Consider the following 17,275-nt stretch of genomic DNA (forward strand, 5'->3'; position numbering starts at 1 on the left):
TATCAAATCCTGAGGTAGGATCCACAGCAAGCCTCCATTGGTGCTTCCTGAAATTCCAATGCTACATCAGTTTAGAAAACATGGATTCCTCAGCTGAATACTCTCCTTTCTGGATATGGTCAGAGACTGACATGTAGCGATTCCCACCAATAGGTACAAAGGGCCAGGCTGAGGGTTAAACACCCCCAGAGCCCTGACACATCAACTATGGGCAGTCAGTTCTGACTACAAGAGTGGAACAAGGCAATCTCCCTTCAAGCACATGGTGGGACATAATCACAAGTCCCGCATGTCTTTTAGCACAGCATTTGCCTTCTGGAAGATGTAGGGGCAGATCTTTTGGTAGATTTGCATCACTCCACCAGCATGAAGTCGCCATTAACCTGGTGGATCTGGCCATATGAAAATTCCTCCTGAATGTGGGCGGATCCTTGGGTTATATAGCACTGCCATAGTAGCTCCTACACCACTCTTAACTGTGAAGGGGTGTGGCAAGAGTGTGCCAATGCCCCAGTGATTCCTGCCAGCTGGAATGTTTGCCTTTATTTTGGATCAGGCAATTGATCTGGGGTGCTCTGAAAAGTTTTCCTAAGGCATTTCATGGCTGGATGGTTGTGTGAACATGTCTTGTTTCATAAATGTGCCAGCCATTCCCCCCGCCCATGATTTTATCATCAAGAAAACTTTTTAAAATAAGGCTAAGAAACAAAAACTATGTTTCACATCTGTGATATCCTGATGAGAGGGTGTAGTTAAGTGAATCAATATAGCTCTCCAGTGACTTTCAGGTATGAAAAATGTTTTTTCTTTTTTTACCATGGTTGGCAGGGAGTTTGGGGCATTGTGTGTTTAAAAGTATCTTTATATGTACACATTACTCTGTATGTATTTCTTATATGGAAATGTTTTATTGACCTCAGCAGACATGGTATAAATGAACTCATGTCTCAATTAAATTGAGTTGTAAACCACCACATTTGGTTACCCTGAATAGCTCATTTAAAAAGGCATATAACTTAATGGTTCCACAAGGAAGACAGTACATTCAGGAAGTGATGATTATTATTGCTTAGGGTTGAAACAAGGTTGTTTAGGTTCCATAACTTTCTGTAAAGGTAGTTATGTCTTTGAGAGTTTAGTTGTAAGTTTCTGACTTGAATCTTACCATGCTAATCTCAACCATATGTTTCACTGGTTAATGACGTTCTTCAAAACTGTGATGGCTGTAGATGGTATTTACTCTCCATACAGATACCGGGCATTATAAAGAAATGATATTTCCTTTTGTAATGTCAACTTTAATAAGGTTATTTATTGCTTTGTCATTATAGATCATTTTACAAGCCACTGTTCTATCAGAGAATGCCACTGTTGCTATAGATGACATCAGTATAACAATGGAATGTGGTATTGCATATAAATCACTTTCAGATACCAGCCAAGAAAGCAAAGGCAAGTTAAATTAAAGCAAGCAAATTTTAAAAAAAATAGGCTTGAAGGACAAAGTATGGTGTCAAGGTAGCTTTCTTTTCTATGCTTTGTTGCTCTTTCACAAAAAATATACTTCTAGTTAATGTCATTTTGTGTTTTTCCCCAACAAAAGAATTAAACAATGAAATAGCTAACTAGATTGTCAGATATTTTTAGCCTTTTATTGACAATGAATTCCAGAATAATTTGAATTAGACATTACAGACGTGCAAATCATAAAATTCATACTTCAGAGTAATGTGGCCTTGTTAAAGTCAATGAGTGTGAATAAGGATGCTACAGAAGTAGCTTTCAGCTGTATGGTTACACAGACACAGACTAAAAGCAAGTAAATAGACATTATGTTGTACCCAAGCCCCAGCTATACTCTAAAACAAACCCCTTGCATAAAAAGCCATTAAAGTGTTTGTGGGAGTGATCTGATCACTTTTTATAAGGGTGTTAGGTGGAAAATAGAGCAAAACATAGGTCTATTTGCGACCGTGCATATTCTGTAGTGAAGCCTATCATCTTATGTCTAACATGACTTGCTAGAGTTAGTTTCCATTAGAATCACAGTGATATAAATTGCAGCTGGATGGAAACAAAGTGTGACTTTTATGACAAAACTCCATCTGCATCATAAACGTATACATCTCGGTACTTTTCAACACTGATGAATATATTTGTTAAATAGAATAGTGTTACAAGGTAGCATGGGCATAGACAGTCTCTAGGGAAGTTACTGATGGTAGGAATGTAACACAGAAACCTGAATGTCTTCAATCCTTTTCTGGAAAATGTATGACATAGTGGGAATGTGGACCTTTTGGTTTTCAGATGCCTTCCCTGCTCCCCCATATATTCTACTGTATTAAGGCATTTAGGAATTAGTAGAAGAGAGTTCCTTTTTATAAAGGTTTCTTTAAAAACAAAAACACTACCCTCATATTAATCACATAGTAGTGTCATTTTTTAGATATTTACTTTTTAAGAAGGGCATACTTCCAGCAAAGTTCTAACCAGACTTCTTGGACTGGTATACCACCAAATTCATTCACAAACTGAAAAAGAAAAAGTATGTCTTTTTTTTTTTTTTTTTTACACTTTGGCTGAAATAAAGTTAGCACATTTTGGTTATCACTTACATTGAAATCTGTTCTGGACTCTCTTCTAACAAATACCTGGCTAACTGTGTAACACAGAACATCTGGCTTCTGGGAATTTCCTTATATAATAAACAGGAAACATTATGATCATAGTCAAGGGGCACAGTTGCTAAACTGATTCTTGCTAGGCACAAAACATTAATGCAAGATTTGCCCTTGATTGGCAGGGGTGAAAGCTATATGCTGTTGAAGTATCCATGAGAAAGATGTCCTATGCATAGGATGTTCACTCTAAAATGGTTGACTTTCAATAGGAGTTGGTCATCTAACTCCCTTAGACGCTGTTGTGTTAATTTTGATGGAATATATGGGCCCAGAGGGTCAAAGATGTTAATATGGCCATGTCACTGTACAACACTAAACAATTAAATATGGTTTGAGCTCTTCAGTCCAGAGACTTTGGCCTGCTTAGTCTAATGGCAACAATCAACATTAAAAATCTTTAACCATTTATTAAAGATAGAGAAAAGGAAAAGCAATTAAAACATTTGAAATGTAAAATATCAAATAAGGTGTCTGTTTTAACAATATTCTTTATTCCCTTTAATTGTTGAGCTTTTACAGTCTTAGATGGTATTAACTGTCTTTTTGGAACAAGAGAAGCTAGTTGAGATGGTCTGGAGTTGTTGTTAGAGTCCAATCCCACTTCCTTGGAGACAAAACAAGATAAACATGCACAAGAGGACAGCAAACAGGGCCGGCTCCAGGCACTAGCTTAACAAACAGGTGCTTGGGGCGGCGAAGGGAGAGGGGCGGCACCTGCGGCAATTCGGGGGCGGCAGGTCCCTCACTCCCTCTAGGAGCGAAGGATCTGCCGCTGAACTGTCGCCACCGATCGCGGCTTTATTTTTTGTGTGTGTGTGTGCTTGGGGTGGCAGAAATGCTGGAGCCGGCCCTGACAGCAAAGATAGAAAATTCAGCTTCTGTCTCTTGTGACAGGAGCTTGATGAGGGCAGTCAGGACCAAGGGTCAGAGCAGGGGCTGGCAGTAAAGATAATCAGGGTCCAGGCCAGCATTAATATCAAGGGTCAGAGTCCAAGTCAGGTTTCGGAGTCCGAGTCAGGAGGCAAAGTCCAAATCAAGCTGAGGTCGAAGTCAAGAGAAAAAAATGATCATGGCAGCTACAGGAGATCCACATTGGACACTTACTGGATATTTTCTGGAATGCCCCTTAGGTTTATATAGGGCGGGGAGCCATGAGATTGCTGCCTATCAGATGCTTTCTGGTAGGACTTCCCATGGTCTGTGTCCACAGAAGGTCATGGGCAGTGGAGAACAATCTGGTTACAGCTACCTCTGGCTGGCAGCATAGAGCCTGGCAGCTCTGCCAGCCAAGATTCTAGACCTGTGAGGCCCTACATCTTGTGCTGACTCTCACTTGCAACCTTGTACCAGCATTGGGCTGTTTAGGGTGTGGCTTTTTGTTGCCTCTTTGGTCATAGGCTCACCGCATTGTTGCAAAGAGAGAGTATTGGCTGGCTAAGCTAGACTCCTATTAAACAGAAGGGGGAAATAGGAAAGAGAAGAAATAAGGTGGTGGCAAGGAAAATAACACATGAAAGGAAGTGGTGAGAGCACGAACATAAGTTTCTCACTCTAGGAGTTGTTCAGGATTTAGTTGAAGCTGGTGGATTTGGTGATGTCATCTGGGTCCCTATCTCTGCCCTGGTCTGGTCAGGACATCTCTCGGGATCAGGGTGATAAAGGCCCAGTGGTGCCACAATGGATTGCGGGATCCCAAGAGGTTGTGGGAGAGGCAGTCATGACTGTGAATCTTGCTCCTTTCAGCCCATTGATCTTCTAGCCTAGCACCATGATTCCTGCTATCTTGGACAACTTAGGGCAGGTCTATACTACAAATTTACATTGGCACAGCTGCACCAATTCAGCTGCGCTGCTGTTACACATCTGTTGAGGACGCTCTATGCCAGTGGGGGGCAACCTGCCGCCCGTGAGGGTAATCTGCTGGCGGGCTGTGAGACAGTTTGTTTACATTGACCGTCCGCAGGCATGGCCGCCTGTAGTTCCCAGTGGTTTGCCGTTCCTGGCCAATGGGAGCTGCGGGAAGCGGCAGCCAGCACGTCCCTGCGGTCCATGCTGCGCAGATCCCATTGGCTGGGAACGGCAAACCACGGCCACTGGGAGCTGCGGGCAGCCGTGACTGAGGATGGTCAATGTAAACAAACTCTCGCGGCCCACCAGCGGATTACCCTGACGGGCCGCGTGCGGGCCACAGGCCGCAGGTTGCCGACCACTGCTCTATGCCGATGGGAGCTCTCCCATCAGCTTAATAACTCCACCTCCCTGAGAGGTGGTAGCTCGGTCAGTGAGAGAAGCTCTCCCATCACCATAGCGCTGTCTACATAGCGGGTTAAGGTCGATATAACTACATCGCTCAGGGGTGTGGATTTTTCACACCCTGAGCAATGTAGTTAAACTGAAGTAAGTATGTCGTGTAGATCAAGCCTTAGAGCAGGCATAGGCAACCTATGGTACGGGTGCCGAAGGCGGCATGCGAGCTGATTTTCAGTGGCACTCACACTGCCCGGGTCCTGGCCACTGGTCCGGGGGGGCTCTACATTTTAATTTAATTTTAAATGAAGCTTCTTAAACATTTTAAAAACCTTATTTACTTTACATACAACAATAGTTTAGTTATATATTATAGACTTATAGAAAAAGACCTTCTAAAAACGTTAAAATGTATTACTGGCACGCAAAACCTTAAATTAGAGTGAATAAATGAAGACTCGGCACACTACTTCTGAAAGGTTGCCGACCCCTGCCTTAGAGTATAGGCCTCTGCACATCAGTGCTTTTGAAAATCCTGTCTTTAGATTCTAAGCTTTTCTAGGCAAGTACATCATTTATCAGCACTATGGTGCACCCAACACACTTAGGGATGTCATGGAAAATAATAATACACAAGTAGAAGGCTGTTGTCATCTAGAAAGGAGAATAACATTAACTGGATTTCTAGTGCACCAAAGATGGTGTGAAAAAGTCACTTTATATATAACTGATTCCATCTGCGTGCACTATTATATATGTAAATGGTGAAAAGAACATATTTTTTTTCCCTTTTTTTTTAAAGGGGAAGCAAACTTTACAACCACTGAATCTTCATCCCTTTATTGTCCACGGGGTTATTTACCCTGTGAAGATGGAGCCTGTATTTCATCTGACAAGTTTTGTGATTTCACACCTGACTGCTCAAATGGGGATGATGAAGCCAAATGCTGTAAGTGAAAACATATTGACTAGTAACTCATGCTGTAAAGACGTATATACATACTCATTGGGAGTCTTGTGGCCAGATTTCCATTACTTCATGAATGGTGTTATTTAATCAAGAGTAAAAACTCCAGAGATGCAGTGCTTTCAATTTGAGTCTGCATTGATGTCTGTTTGTGCTCTTTGTACAGCTGCCCTGTTAAAGTTTAAAACAAAAAAGCTGCACACTGACTTATGAGCAGAACGGAGCTGTTTAAAAGAGTGTTTTATTTTACAACACCTATAATGTAAAGTACTAGATACATTTTTATGCTGGGCTGAGAAAATTATTACCATAGTAGTCAAGGCCTGATTTTGCAAAGATGAGTACACACAGTTGCACATGTCTAATTTTCACATACAAATGCTACAATTGGATTTGTAAATCTAATATTTATGCATAGACCTGGCCATTTAGAAGCATGTACAGATGCAGTTACTCAGTTTGCACAAGCAATCATGGTTGCATATGTCAACTTTCAAAATTAGACCCTTACTGTTGACTTAGTTACTGACCATGTTGTTATAAAAGCCCATGAGCCATGATCATTATGCCAAGTTACCATGCATTTGCTGATTTTTCCAAAGGAGATACTGTCACAGATCCATAGGATCAGTGCTACGCCCTCAGCTTTGCTTGAAAGAACCTCTTCTGTGTGCCAACTCCCAAGGGAACTCAATCTTCCTTCAGGGTAGGCTATGCAGCCTCATTGCCTCCTAAAGACTGAACTTCTGGGGTTTCAGCACTTCTGCTTCAAACCATGAGCTCTGTTCAGTGAGTCCAACTGAGGCCTGGTCTACACTAGGCTTTTATGTCGAATTTAGCGCCGTTACATCGAATTAACCCTGCACCCGTCCACACCACGAAGCTATTTAGTTCGACATAGAGCTCTCTTAAATTCGACTTCTGTACTCCTCCAAAACGAGAGGAGTAGCGCTAAATTCGAAATGGCCATATCGAATTAGGCTAGGTGTGGATGGAAATCGACGGTAATAGCTCCGGGAGCTATCCCACAGTGCACCACTCTGTTGACGCTCTGGACAGCAGTCCGAGCTTGGATGCTCTGATCAGCCACACAGGAAAAGCCCCGGGAAAATTTGAATTCCTTTTCCTGTCTGAGCACTTTGAATCTCATTCCCTGTTTGGACAGCGTGGCGAGCTCAGCAGCACTGGCAACGATGCAGAGCTCTCCAGCAGAGATGGCCATGCAATCTAATAGAAGGAGGGCCCCAGCATGGACTGATCGGGAAGTCTTGGATCTCATCGCTGTGTGGGGCGATGAGTCCGTGCTTTCAGAGCTGCGCTCCAAAAGACGGAATGCAAAGATCTACGAGAAGATCTCTAAAGCCATGGCAGAGAGAGGATACAGCCGGGATGCAACGCAGTGCCGCGTGAAAATCAAGGAGCTGAGACAAGGCTACCAAAAAACCAAAGAGGCAAACGGACGCTCCGGATCCCATCCCCACACATCCCGTTTCTACGAGGCACTGCATTCCATCCTAGGTGCGGCCGCCACCACTACCCCACCACTGACCGTGGACTCTGAGGATGGGATATTGTCCGCGGCAGGTTCCTCGTCGGACATGTTAGCGGACGGGGAAGATGAAGAAGGAGATGAGGAGGACGAGGCAGTCGACAGCGCTGGCACCGCTGATTTCCCCGACAGCCAGGAGCTCTTCATCACCCTTACCGAGATCCCCTACCAACCGTCCCCATCCCTTACCCCGGAGACAGAATCAGGGGAAGGATCAAGCAGTGAGTGCTTTAAATATCTAAACATTTATTTTTACAAGAACTGGAATATTTATAATATTAACAATGGCTGTTTATTCAAGTGCTTAAACATGTAAACAATTATCTGCAAAAAAACTGGAATATTTACAATCGTAACAAAGGGTTTTTCATGATTTGTCTGCCTTAGGCTCTTCACAATTTAGTCCCAAGTATTTAAAATTTTTTTTACAATGTCCGGTAAGTCATGATTATGCTGCCCAAGACGCTCCACTCTTTAGTCCCAGTGCACCTACGCGAAAATCCGGTCAATATGGCCGGGGATGGAGGCGAAATCCTCATAGGAGAACTCCTCGTAGGTCTCAAGAAGGTACATTTCCAGCCTGTTCATCAGGTTCCTGGGTAGGGCGATCTTAGTGGGCCCTCCGTGGTAGGACACGTTACCGCGCCACGACACCATCAGATAGTCTGGTATCATCGCCCTGCAGAGCATAGCGGCAAACGGCCCTGGTTTCTGAAGGCTTTCTCGAAACATCCTTTCCCTCTGGGACTCCGAGATCCTCAGCAGGGTGATGTCGCTCATTACGCCCTGCTTTGAATTAGGGAGGGGAATGTTAGTATTGGGACTGCTTTACAGCCACGCGGTGGAGGGAGAGGGGCAGCATACAGGGATCTTTCCCTGGAACAGCCGCGAGGGGGTGGGACAGGGGCATAGTTCATGCTGTCCTGATTGCTGGCAGCAGAGACTGGCATTGCTTTCAATGTGAAAGGAGGCCAGTGCTACTAGTACAGTTTTAAGCAGCCAGAAGTCTACGGCTTACCATGATTGCACGCTACAGAAGTTCAGGTGTCCTGCCACGCTTCTCAGATAACTGCAAGACCACTGCAGGACCCCAGGCACTGAAGGCGATGGCCGAAAATTCGACCTTGTCCTGAGTGCGCATGTGAGAGGTGCAGTGCATGGTCTTGTTCACAGAGAAAGACTAGGTTCTTTGTACACAACTTCATTTATCTGTCTCAGGAATTCACTCCATTTTTCCCATTCACACAGACACATCTGCGACTGTCTCCCAACCCAGCCTGTCAGCACACTCCCAGAGGCTAGCGCAGATTAGGAGGAGGAAGAAGAAGACGCGGGAGGACATGTTCTCAGAACTAATGAGCTGTTCCCGAGCCCAGGCAGCCCAGCAGACACAGTGGAGGGAGAACTTGTCCCAAATGCACCGAGCAGTCATGGAACGGGAGGAGAGGTGGCGTCAGGAGGACCAGCAGGCTACTGAAAAGCTGCTTGGACTTCTGAGGGAGCAAACGGACACGCTCCGGCGCCTTGTGGATGTTCTGCAAGACCGGAGGCAGGAGGACAGAGCCCCGCTGCAGTCTATCTCTAACCGCCCTCCCCCGCCACCAAGTCCCACACCCCCCTCACCCAAAGTACAAAGAAGGAGGGGCGGCAAGGGCCGTTAAAACTTTCAGTCAACCCCTGCAGACTGCTCTAGCACTAGAAGGCTCTCATTCCCCAAAATTTTAAAAGTCCTTTCCTACACACCTCACAGAAGCCCCCGTGCAAGTTTCAACCCCCACGTTTCATGTCTGGTTCATAATAAAATATTCGTTGCTGTTAATTACTGTTTCCATGATTTTATTTTGGAGGAGAGTATGTCTGAACGAGGGGAAGGGGCATGGTAATTGGACAGGACAGTCACCTTTACCAGGGTACAGAGGCGGGGTCAGGTCCAGGATCAGGACACATACCCAGTGCAGTGACTAGTGACCCTGTTCAATCTGGGAGGTGGTTTTCGTGTTCTGGGGGGGGGGGGGGGGGTTGCTCTGTGACTTTGTGGCGGGGGAGGGCAGTTACAGATCTAATGCATCACAGAGCCCCGCAGCAGGGGAGCTGTAACCCTCCTCCCCCTGCCAGACAGTCACATAGCCGACACATACACGCTGTCCCGCCCAGGAGGGCTGGCAGGCTCTGTTGAAACAACCAGTCCACCGCTGCGGAACCCGTCATTCCTGGAGTTTAGAAGCATCATTTGCATCACAACAGTAAACCCGCACCCCGCCACAGTCTGCGTCCCAGGTTTAAAACATTCCCGCAAAAACAGTAATAAAGACAACGGTGTTCATTAACAAAACAGAACAGATTTTATTTTTTGGGAAGGGGGTGAAGGGGGTATGTAACTGGAGAGGATAGTCAACGGTAACTGGGTAAAGAAACGGTGGCAAGTTCAGGTTCTGAGTCCACAAACTTAAAATTCACTGGTGACCCTGCTCAGTCTGGAAACTGTCTTTCAAAGCCTCCCGGATGCACAGTGCGTCCCGCTGGGCTCTTCTAATCTCCCGGCTGTCTGGCTGGGAGTAATCAGCAGCCAGGCGATTTGCCTCAACCTCCCACCCCACCATAAAGGTCTCCCCCTTGCTCTCACAGAGATTGTGGAGCACACAGCAAGCTGCAATAACAATGGGGATATTGGTTTCGCTGAGATCACAGCGAGTCAGTAAGCTTCTCCATCTCCCCTTGAGACGGCCAAAAGCACACTCCACCACCATTCTGCACTTGCTGAGCCGGTAGTTGAACAGTTCTTTTTCTGTGTCCAGGGCGCCAGTATAGGGCTTCATGAGCCAGGGCATTAGCGGGTATGCTGGGTCCCCGAGGATCACTGTAGGCATCTCCACATCCCCAAGAGTTATTTTGTGGTCCGGGAAGTAAATACCTTCCTGCAGCCTTCTAAACAGACCAGAGTTCCTGAACACGCGAGCGTCATGAACCTTGCCCGGCCATCCAACGTTGATGTTAGTAAAACGTCCCTTATGGTCCACCAGTGCTTGCAGCACCATTGAAAAGTAGCCCTTTCGGTTGATGTACTGGCTGGCCTGGTGGTCCGGTCCCAGGATAGGGATGTGAGTCCCATCTATAGCCCCACCGCAGTTTGGGAATCCCATCGCGGCGAAGCCATCTATGATGGCCTGCGCGTTTCCCAGGGTCACTACCTTTGACAGCAGTACCTTCACGATTGCCTTGGCTACTTGCATGACAACAACCCCCACGGTAGACTTGCCCACGCCAAACTGGTTCGCGACTGACCGGTAGCTGTCCGGCGTTGCAAGCTTCCAGAGGGCTATGGCCACTCGCTTCTGGACAGTCAGGGCTGCTCGCATCCGGGTGTCCTTGCGCTTCAGGGCAGGGGACAGCAACTCACAAAGTTCGAGGAAAGTCCCCTTCCGCATGCGAAAGTTTCGCAGCCACTGGGATTCATCCCAGACCTGAAGCACTATGCGGTCCCACCAGTCCGTGCTTGTTTCACGGGCCCAGAATCGCCGTTCCACAGTATCCACAAGACCCATTGCCACCGTGATGTCCTCGGCACTGGGTGTCGTGGTTTCAGACAGGCGTGTGCTACTCTCGGAGTTCAGGTCCTGACCCCGGTGCCGTAGCCTCCTCGCCTGATTTCTCTCTATCTGCCTCAGTGAAAGGTCGATGATGAGCTGCGATGCGTTGACAACGGCCACAACTGCAGCGATGGTCACAGCGGGATCCATGCTCGCAGTGCTGTGGCGTCCGCGCTGTCACTGACCAGAAAAGTGCGCGAACTGATTTCCCGCCGGCGCTTTCAGGGAGGGAGGGCGGGAGTGACGGTTGGATGACGACAGTTACCCAAAAGCACCCTCGACACATTTTTTTACCCAGAAGGCAATGGCGGCTCGACCCAGAATTCCAATGGGCAGCGGGGACTGCGGGAACTGTGGGATAGCTGCCCACAGTGCACCGCTTCCAATGTCGACGCTTGCCCCGTTAGTGTGGACTGACAAAGTCGAATTACTGTCCTTAGTGTGGACACACACGTTCGACTTTGTAATATCGATTCCACATATTCGATTTAACTAAAATCGAACTACTCTCGTAGTGTAGACATACCCTGAGAGAGACTCCTGGTAGAGACTAGTACACTCTTCAGGGATTAATGCACTTCACCAGATATTTGCAGAGACACTCAAATAGCATTGTCAAAACAGTAGGGTTTATTAGTCAACTCGAGTATAGCATAGGAAGTCCTTAGGTTTGCACAGAAAAATGTAGGGTAAAGCATAGCTCAAGTCCATTCTGGTTAGCCCAGAGCCCAGCCAAGCTGTAGTGAACTCCATGTTCAGGCTCTGTCTGTCTCTCAGTTTCACCTTCTTATTCAGTTCCCAGGTGAGAGCTCCCAACTACTTCCAGAAGCTAACTATTGTGCCCCACCTCACATCTTCCAAGTTCTTTATTCTCAAGGTGGTGGATTTTGCTCAGCTTCTCTGCTGAGAGGTGGGGAAATCCATCTCCCTCTAGGTCATAAGTTGCTAGGTGTCAGTGTCCGGGTGATTGGATTTGCCATTGTCTTCTTGGATTCTCCATTGATATAGGGTCAGCCTCAGCCAGTTTTTTTTTAATGACCCATTCAGGCTCAGACAGCTAGGCGACATTCATACCTATGTCTCTCAGCCTGCCCTGAGAGCAAACAGTCCTCCTCCCGCCCCCACTGGATAGCCATGAGGCACACATAGGATTAATAAAATATTACAGAAAATTATCATTTCATCACAGGTACTATAAGCAATACTTAGTAAAAGATTATTGGAAAATATAGCATGATTATTTTTTGATAATTAAGTAAAAGACCAGTGCAAATATAGTATCAACATTGTACTATCTAAAAAGAAGCTTGTAGTATTCTCTTACCCCATATAGTATCATGTGTTACTGAATATGATCAGAGCTACAATGTAACATTTTGCCACAGTTGCAAATATGACTCAAAGATCCTACTTGTTAATTATCAGTTTTGGAGAGGGAATTTCATAGTCGCTGCTCATGAAAATGATCCTGGGACCAATGCAGCTACAACACTGCAAAGTAGTGCCAACAGACAGATGAAATGAGGACAAGTACAGTGGAGTCTTCTCCCTCCTCCCCACCCCAGTAACCTTTAGTCCTGTAACATCCCCACAATTCTAGTGCTTGGACCTCTCTTGAATAAAGCAATTGTTCTCAATTTTGAAATGGTTTGTAACAAGTTGTATTCAAGGGTTGGATCTCCAAAAGATTAATGCACTGGGCTAGAAACACACTTTCTCTCTTTAAAGACCATGTTCTCAAAGATAGAGGTAAAAAGGAAGCAACCAGCAGGGGTTAACCAGAGTCATCTGCTTCCTTCCTTTAATTATGGGAGAAGGGGAAGGCAGTTGTGTTTATCACAGGACACCAGCAAGGAGAACAGGTGGATCCTGTTCCTTTAATGAAAGGGGATGGAGGAGAGATACCCAGGGGGAAATACTTACCTGGCTGGAGCGAATATACTATTTTTCCTTACGCTTATTCTGTGTTATTTTGAATTGAATAAAATGATGAGGAGTAACTAGAAAAAGCTCAAATATCTGAGACCTTTTTTGTTTCATTTGTGGAGATAAATATGCTGTAAATTACTTCCATTAAAAAAATGGATCACTTGATGATTACCTGTTCTGTTCATTCCCTCTGAGTCACATGCACTGGCCACTGTCAGAAGACAGGATACTGGGCTGGATGGATCTTTGGTCTGACCCAGTATGGCCGTTCTTATCTTCTTCTTCTTAATCACCCTGCAAATTGAAGTGTTTTCAGTAATAAAACTCAAAGCATTGGTGTGTCACTCAGCATTTGTTCTGGAATAAACCTTGCCCTCCCACTAGATTGTAGGAGGTGGATAAATGTTCGGAAAAAAACCAGAAAGAGACCATTATGTTAATTTTCACTCAAAGATCTATTTGGGAGTTTGAATTTCTGGATTTCCAGGCAGTGACTAACTAGAACATTCTTACATAGATTCATAGATTCCAAGGCCAGAGGAACCTTTGTGATTGTCTACTCTGACTTCCTGCATAACACAGGTCATAGAACTTCCTTGAATTAATTCCTGTTTGAACTAGAGCATCCTTTAGGGGGAAAAAAATCCAATCTTTGTTTAAAGATTTCCAGTGACGGAGAATCCACCACAACTACTGCTAAATTGTTCCAATGGTAAATTGCCCTCAATGTTAAAAAAATTGTACCTTATTTCTAGCCTAAAGCTGTTCAGCTTCAGCTTCCAGCCACTGGCTCTTGTTATATATTCTGCAGCTAAATTGAAGAGCCCTCCCTCTGTTATCAAATTTCTATTCTCCATGTAGGTACTTATAGACTGTGATCAAGTCAGACCTTGCCCTTTTTAATAAGCTAAATAGATTTTGCTCCTGGATTTTCTCTCTATAAGGCACGTTTTCCAAACATGCAATCATTCTTGTGCCTCTTCTCTGAACCCTCTTCAGTTTATTATCATCCAAGTTGAAGTTTGAACACCAGAACTGGACACCCTATTCCATTAACCTCATATCAGTGCCAAATATAGAGGTAATATAACCTCCCTATTCCTACTCACTATTCTCCTGTTTATGCATTGAAGGATTGCATAGGCCCTTTTTGCCACAGTGTCACACTGAAATTATGTTTAGCTGATTATCCACTATGTTCCCCAAGTCTTTTCAGGAGTCACTGCTTCCCAGGTCAGAGTGCTCGATCTTGTAAGTATGGTCTGTATTCTTTGTTCCTAGATGTATGACTTTACATTTGGCCATATTGAAATGCATATTGTTTGCTTATGCCCAGCTTACCAAGTGATCCAGACCACTCTGTATCAGAGACCTGTCTTTGTCTTCATCATTATTTACCATAATTTGTTTATTTACTATTATAGACAATTCTACCATTTTCTTTTAGTAATGGAGCAACACTTTTGTTCCTAATGTATTTGAACTTCTTCTTACTGTCCTTAACTCTGTCATAGATTTCTCCTTGCAGTATTTCAGTTCCCTTATCAATTTTCTACAGTTCTTAGCTTCTAATTTATGCTCATTGCTATTAGTTTCCCCCTTTTTCCATTTGTTTGTTTATATATTGTTTATAGTTGTTTTCACATCCCATATAAAACAGGTTATTTTTAACCAGTATGGCCTCCTGTCTGATTATGTGTTTGGGGGAATTTAGTAAAATCTTCTTAAACTGTTCCCAATTTTTCACATTTTTCTGTTTAATTTCTGTGTCCCAGCTGATTTGACTCATGATTGTTTTCAGCTTTGTGAAATTGGCCCTTTTAGCGCACCGTGTGTGTGTATGTGTGTAAATGGCCCTTTCAGTGCTCCATATGTGTGTATGACTTTATTCTGTTTTCATCTAACATATGTGACTGAGTCATGATCACTGGTACCTAAGCAACCACTAATTTTAGTTCTGTGATCAATTCCTCTTTCACTGTCATGATGAGGTATAATATAGAATTCCGCCATGTTGGATGTAATACTTTTTGAGTTAGGAAATTATCCTCCCTAATTTTTAGTAATTCCAAGAACTGTCTAGTACAGGCATAAGACCTCCAGCATTCGTCACTCAGGTGGAAGTCCCCGATAATAATGACGTTTTTCCCTACACATTATAAAAGGTAGGTGATTAAGGAGCCATTTATCCTGTTCTCTAGTTTGATTGGGTGGTCTGGGGCAGACACCAACTAGTATTCCATCTTGTGCTTTATCTGTTAGGACATTGATCCAGAAGCATTCAAGGCCCTTTTTTTTTTTTTTTTTTGGAGTTGTGACTGACTCAGAAAGAGGTAATGCCATTTTTACATTGAGTGCCACATCCCTTCTTCTTTTGCCTACTCGAGTCTGCCTAAATAGGCTTAAGTTGAGTTTAATATCCCAAATATTTGAGTCTTCCCTCCAGATTTCAGAGCTCCTCTTGTTTATTACCCAGACTTCTAGCACTGGTGTATAGGTAATTAAAGTATTCCTTCTCTTCATGCCGTTTGGTTTCTTAATTGATTTTGTGATAAATGAGTGCTTAGTTGTTCTCCCTTTTCACCCTCCCCTTTTGTTGTTTGTTTAATTCACCTACTGTATCAAAGCATTCCCTGTGCTTCATCCAGGATGGAAGTCCTGTTAATCGCAAGGACCACATACATGGACTGTGGGTAGTAGCTCTTGAAACCCAACAAACTGCATTGAAGATGGTTATTTAAAAACAAAACAAAAAACCCTCACAACCTAAAGAGGAGCTGTTCCGCAGCATGTCTCATCCTATGATGCATGAACTGTTGTTAAAGGAGAACTGAGTAGTTTAGAGTATGTAAAGAAAGCTTGTGAAACTATATAAGGATCCAAACCAAATCCTACCATCTGAACCAAGAATGTAGATTGGGATGAAAGTTTGCAGCTCAATTTATCCCTGTGATGGGCCAGATTTGAACTCTGAATACCCCAAAATTTGTGAAGATTTGTATTTGGATTTTAGTCCCTTCCTTCCTCCCAATGTCTGGACTTTGATTTCAGAGGCTTGGAGAGAACTTCAGATTTGGGGATTTAGTCCAACAACACAGCTGCAGATATTTTTAAACCAAAAACTCCAGTCAATCTTTAATAAAACTCTGAGAAGTGATGTCATTGTGATCCTGGGTCACTTTAATGTGCACTTAGGAAAGGGTAATGACACCTGTGCAAGTTTGCTCAGGAAGTTTGGTATGGGCAGAAGAATAGGGCAGTGACTGCTGGAATTTGAGGGTGCCTATGACATGGTGATCAATGACTTGCTCTTCCATCACCCTATGTTTCACAAGCAGAACTGGTACAACCCAGATGGTCTCACCAGGATTGCTATTGATTATGCCCTCATTCACGATCATTGGCAGGCAACAGTTATGGTTGTATGAGTGCCCAGAGATGCTGAACTTGACATGACCATCAGCTTCTGCTAACAAAAGTGTGCCTCCAACTTCAAAGACCGTTGCCAGCTCAGTGGTGGAGCCTCAGCCCTTCAAACTTCATCCATAAATCAGTGAGGAGATGCTCACAGCAGTTGGAGCTAAGAAAAAAGTGAAGCTACAATTGGAGTCTTTAAAGACTGCCAGACACGGTCTCCACAACCTTTAAATCAATTTTGCAGCTGCAGGGGAAGGTGGGACCAGCTTGTCCAGTAAAGAATTGGGATGACAGCATCCTCCAGAGTCTGCAGGATCAGTTGCATCAAATGGAAGACCATTTCAAGATACTCCACAATTGTCTATTGTCTGTAGTCCATCTTCCACTTGAAGAAGAGGAAGAAGCTCTAGAAGATCCATCTTCCATCAACCAAGAAGAGATCTGGATCATAGTCCATAAGCTGAAGTCTGGGAAATCACAAGGAGTCTGTAATGTTACCCCCTGAATTGCTGAAGACAGGTGAGAGTATTATTGTACCGTGGCTACATAGGCTCTTCCAGATCATCTAGTGCACTGATATCATCCCTGATGACTGGAGGAAGAGGGTTATTCTGCCTGTGTTTACGATAGAGATATTACTCTCTTGTTGGTCCCAGGGAAAGTATTTGCTTCCCTGTTAATATCTCAAATCAATTATGCACTTTGGAGCATATGCCAGGATACTCAGTGCAGCTATAGACCTGGTTGTTCCACTGTTGACCAGATCTTTACCTTGAGATAGCTTTTTGAGAAGATGGCTGAACTTAATAAACTGTGAACATAACTTTTTATAGACTTCCACCAGACTTTCAGTTCAGTGCATTGAGCAAGTTTGTGGGATCTGATGAGGCATCTC

The 17,275-nt window shown here is 44.3% G+C and overlaps 1 protein-coding gene across 1 annotated transcript in view; it reads left to right on the plus strand.

The window, feature by feature from the left end:
* The window catches only part of MALRD1 (MAM and LDL receptor class A domain containing 1), a 378,194-nt gene that overhangs the window by 7,377 nt on the left and 353,542 nt on the right, over positions 1 to 17,275 (plus strand). Inside the window, exons 3-4 of the mRNA XM_065399653.1 lie at positions 1,332 to 1,452; positions 5,734 to 5,880. Coding sequence (XP_065255725.1) covers positions 1,332 to 1,452; positions 5,734 to 5,880 — 268 coding nt within the window. The remainder of the gene's footprint in view (positions 1 to 1,331; positions 1,453 to 5,733; positions 5,881 to 17,275) is intronic.

The sequence above is a fragment of the Emys orbicularis genome, chromosome 2 (assembly GCF_028017835.1).
Source record: "Emys orbicularis isolate rEmyOrb1 chromosome 2, rEmyOrb1.hap1, whole genome shotgun sequence".
Taxonomy (NCBI): domain Eukaryota; kingdom Metazoa; phylum Chordata; order Testudines; family Emydidae; genus Emys; species Emys orbicularis.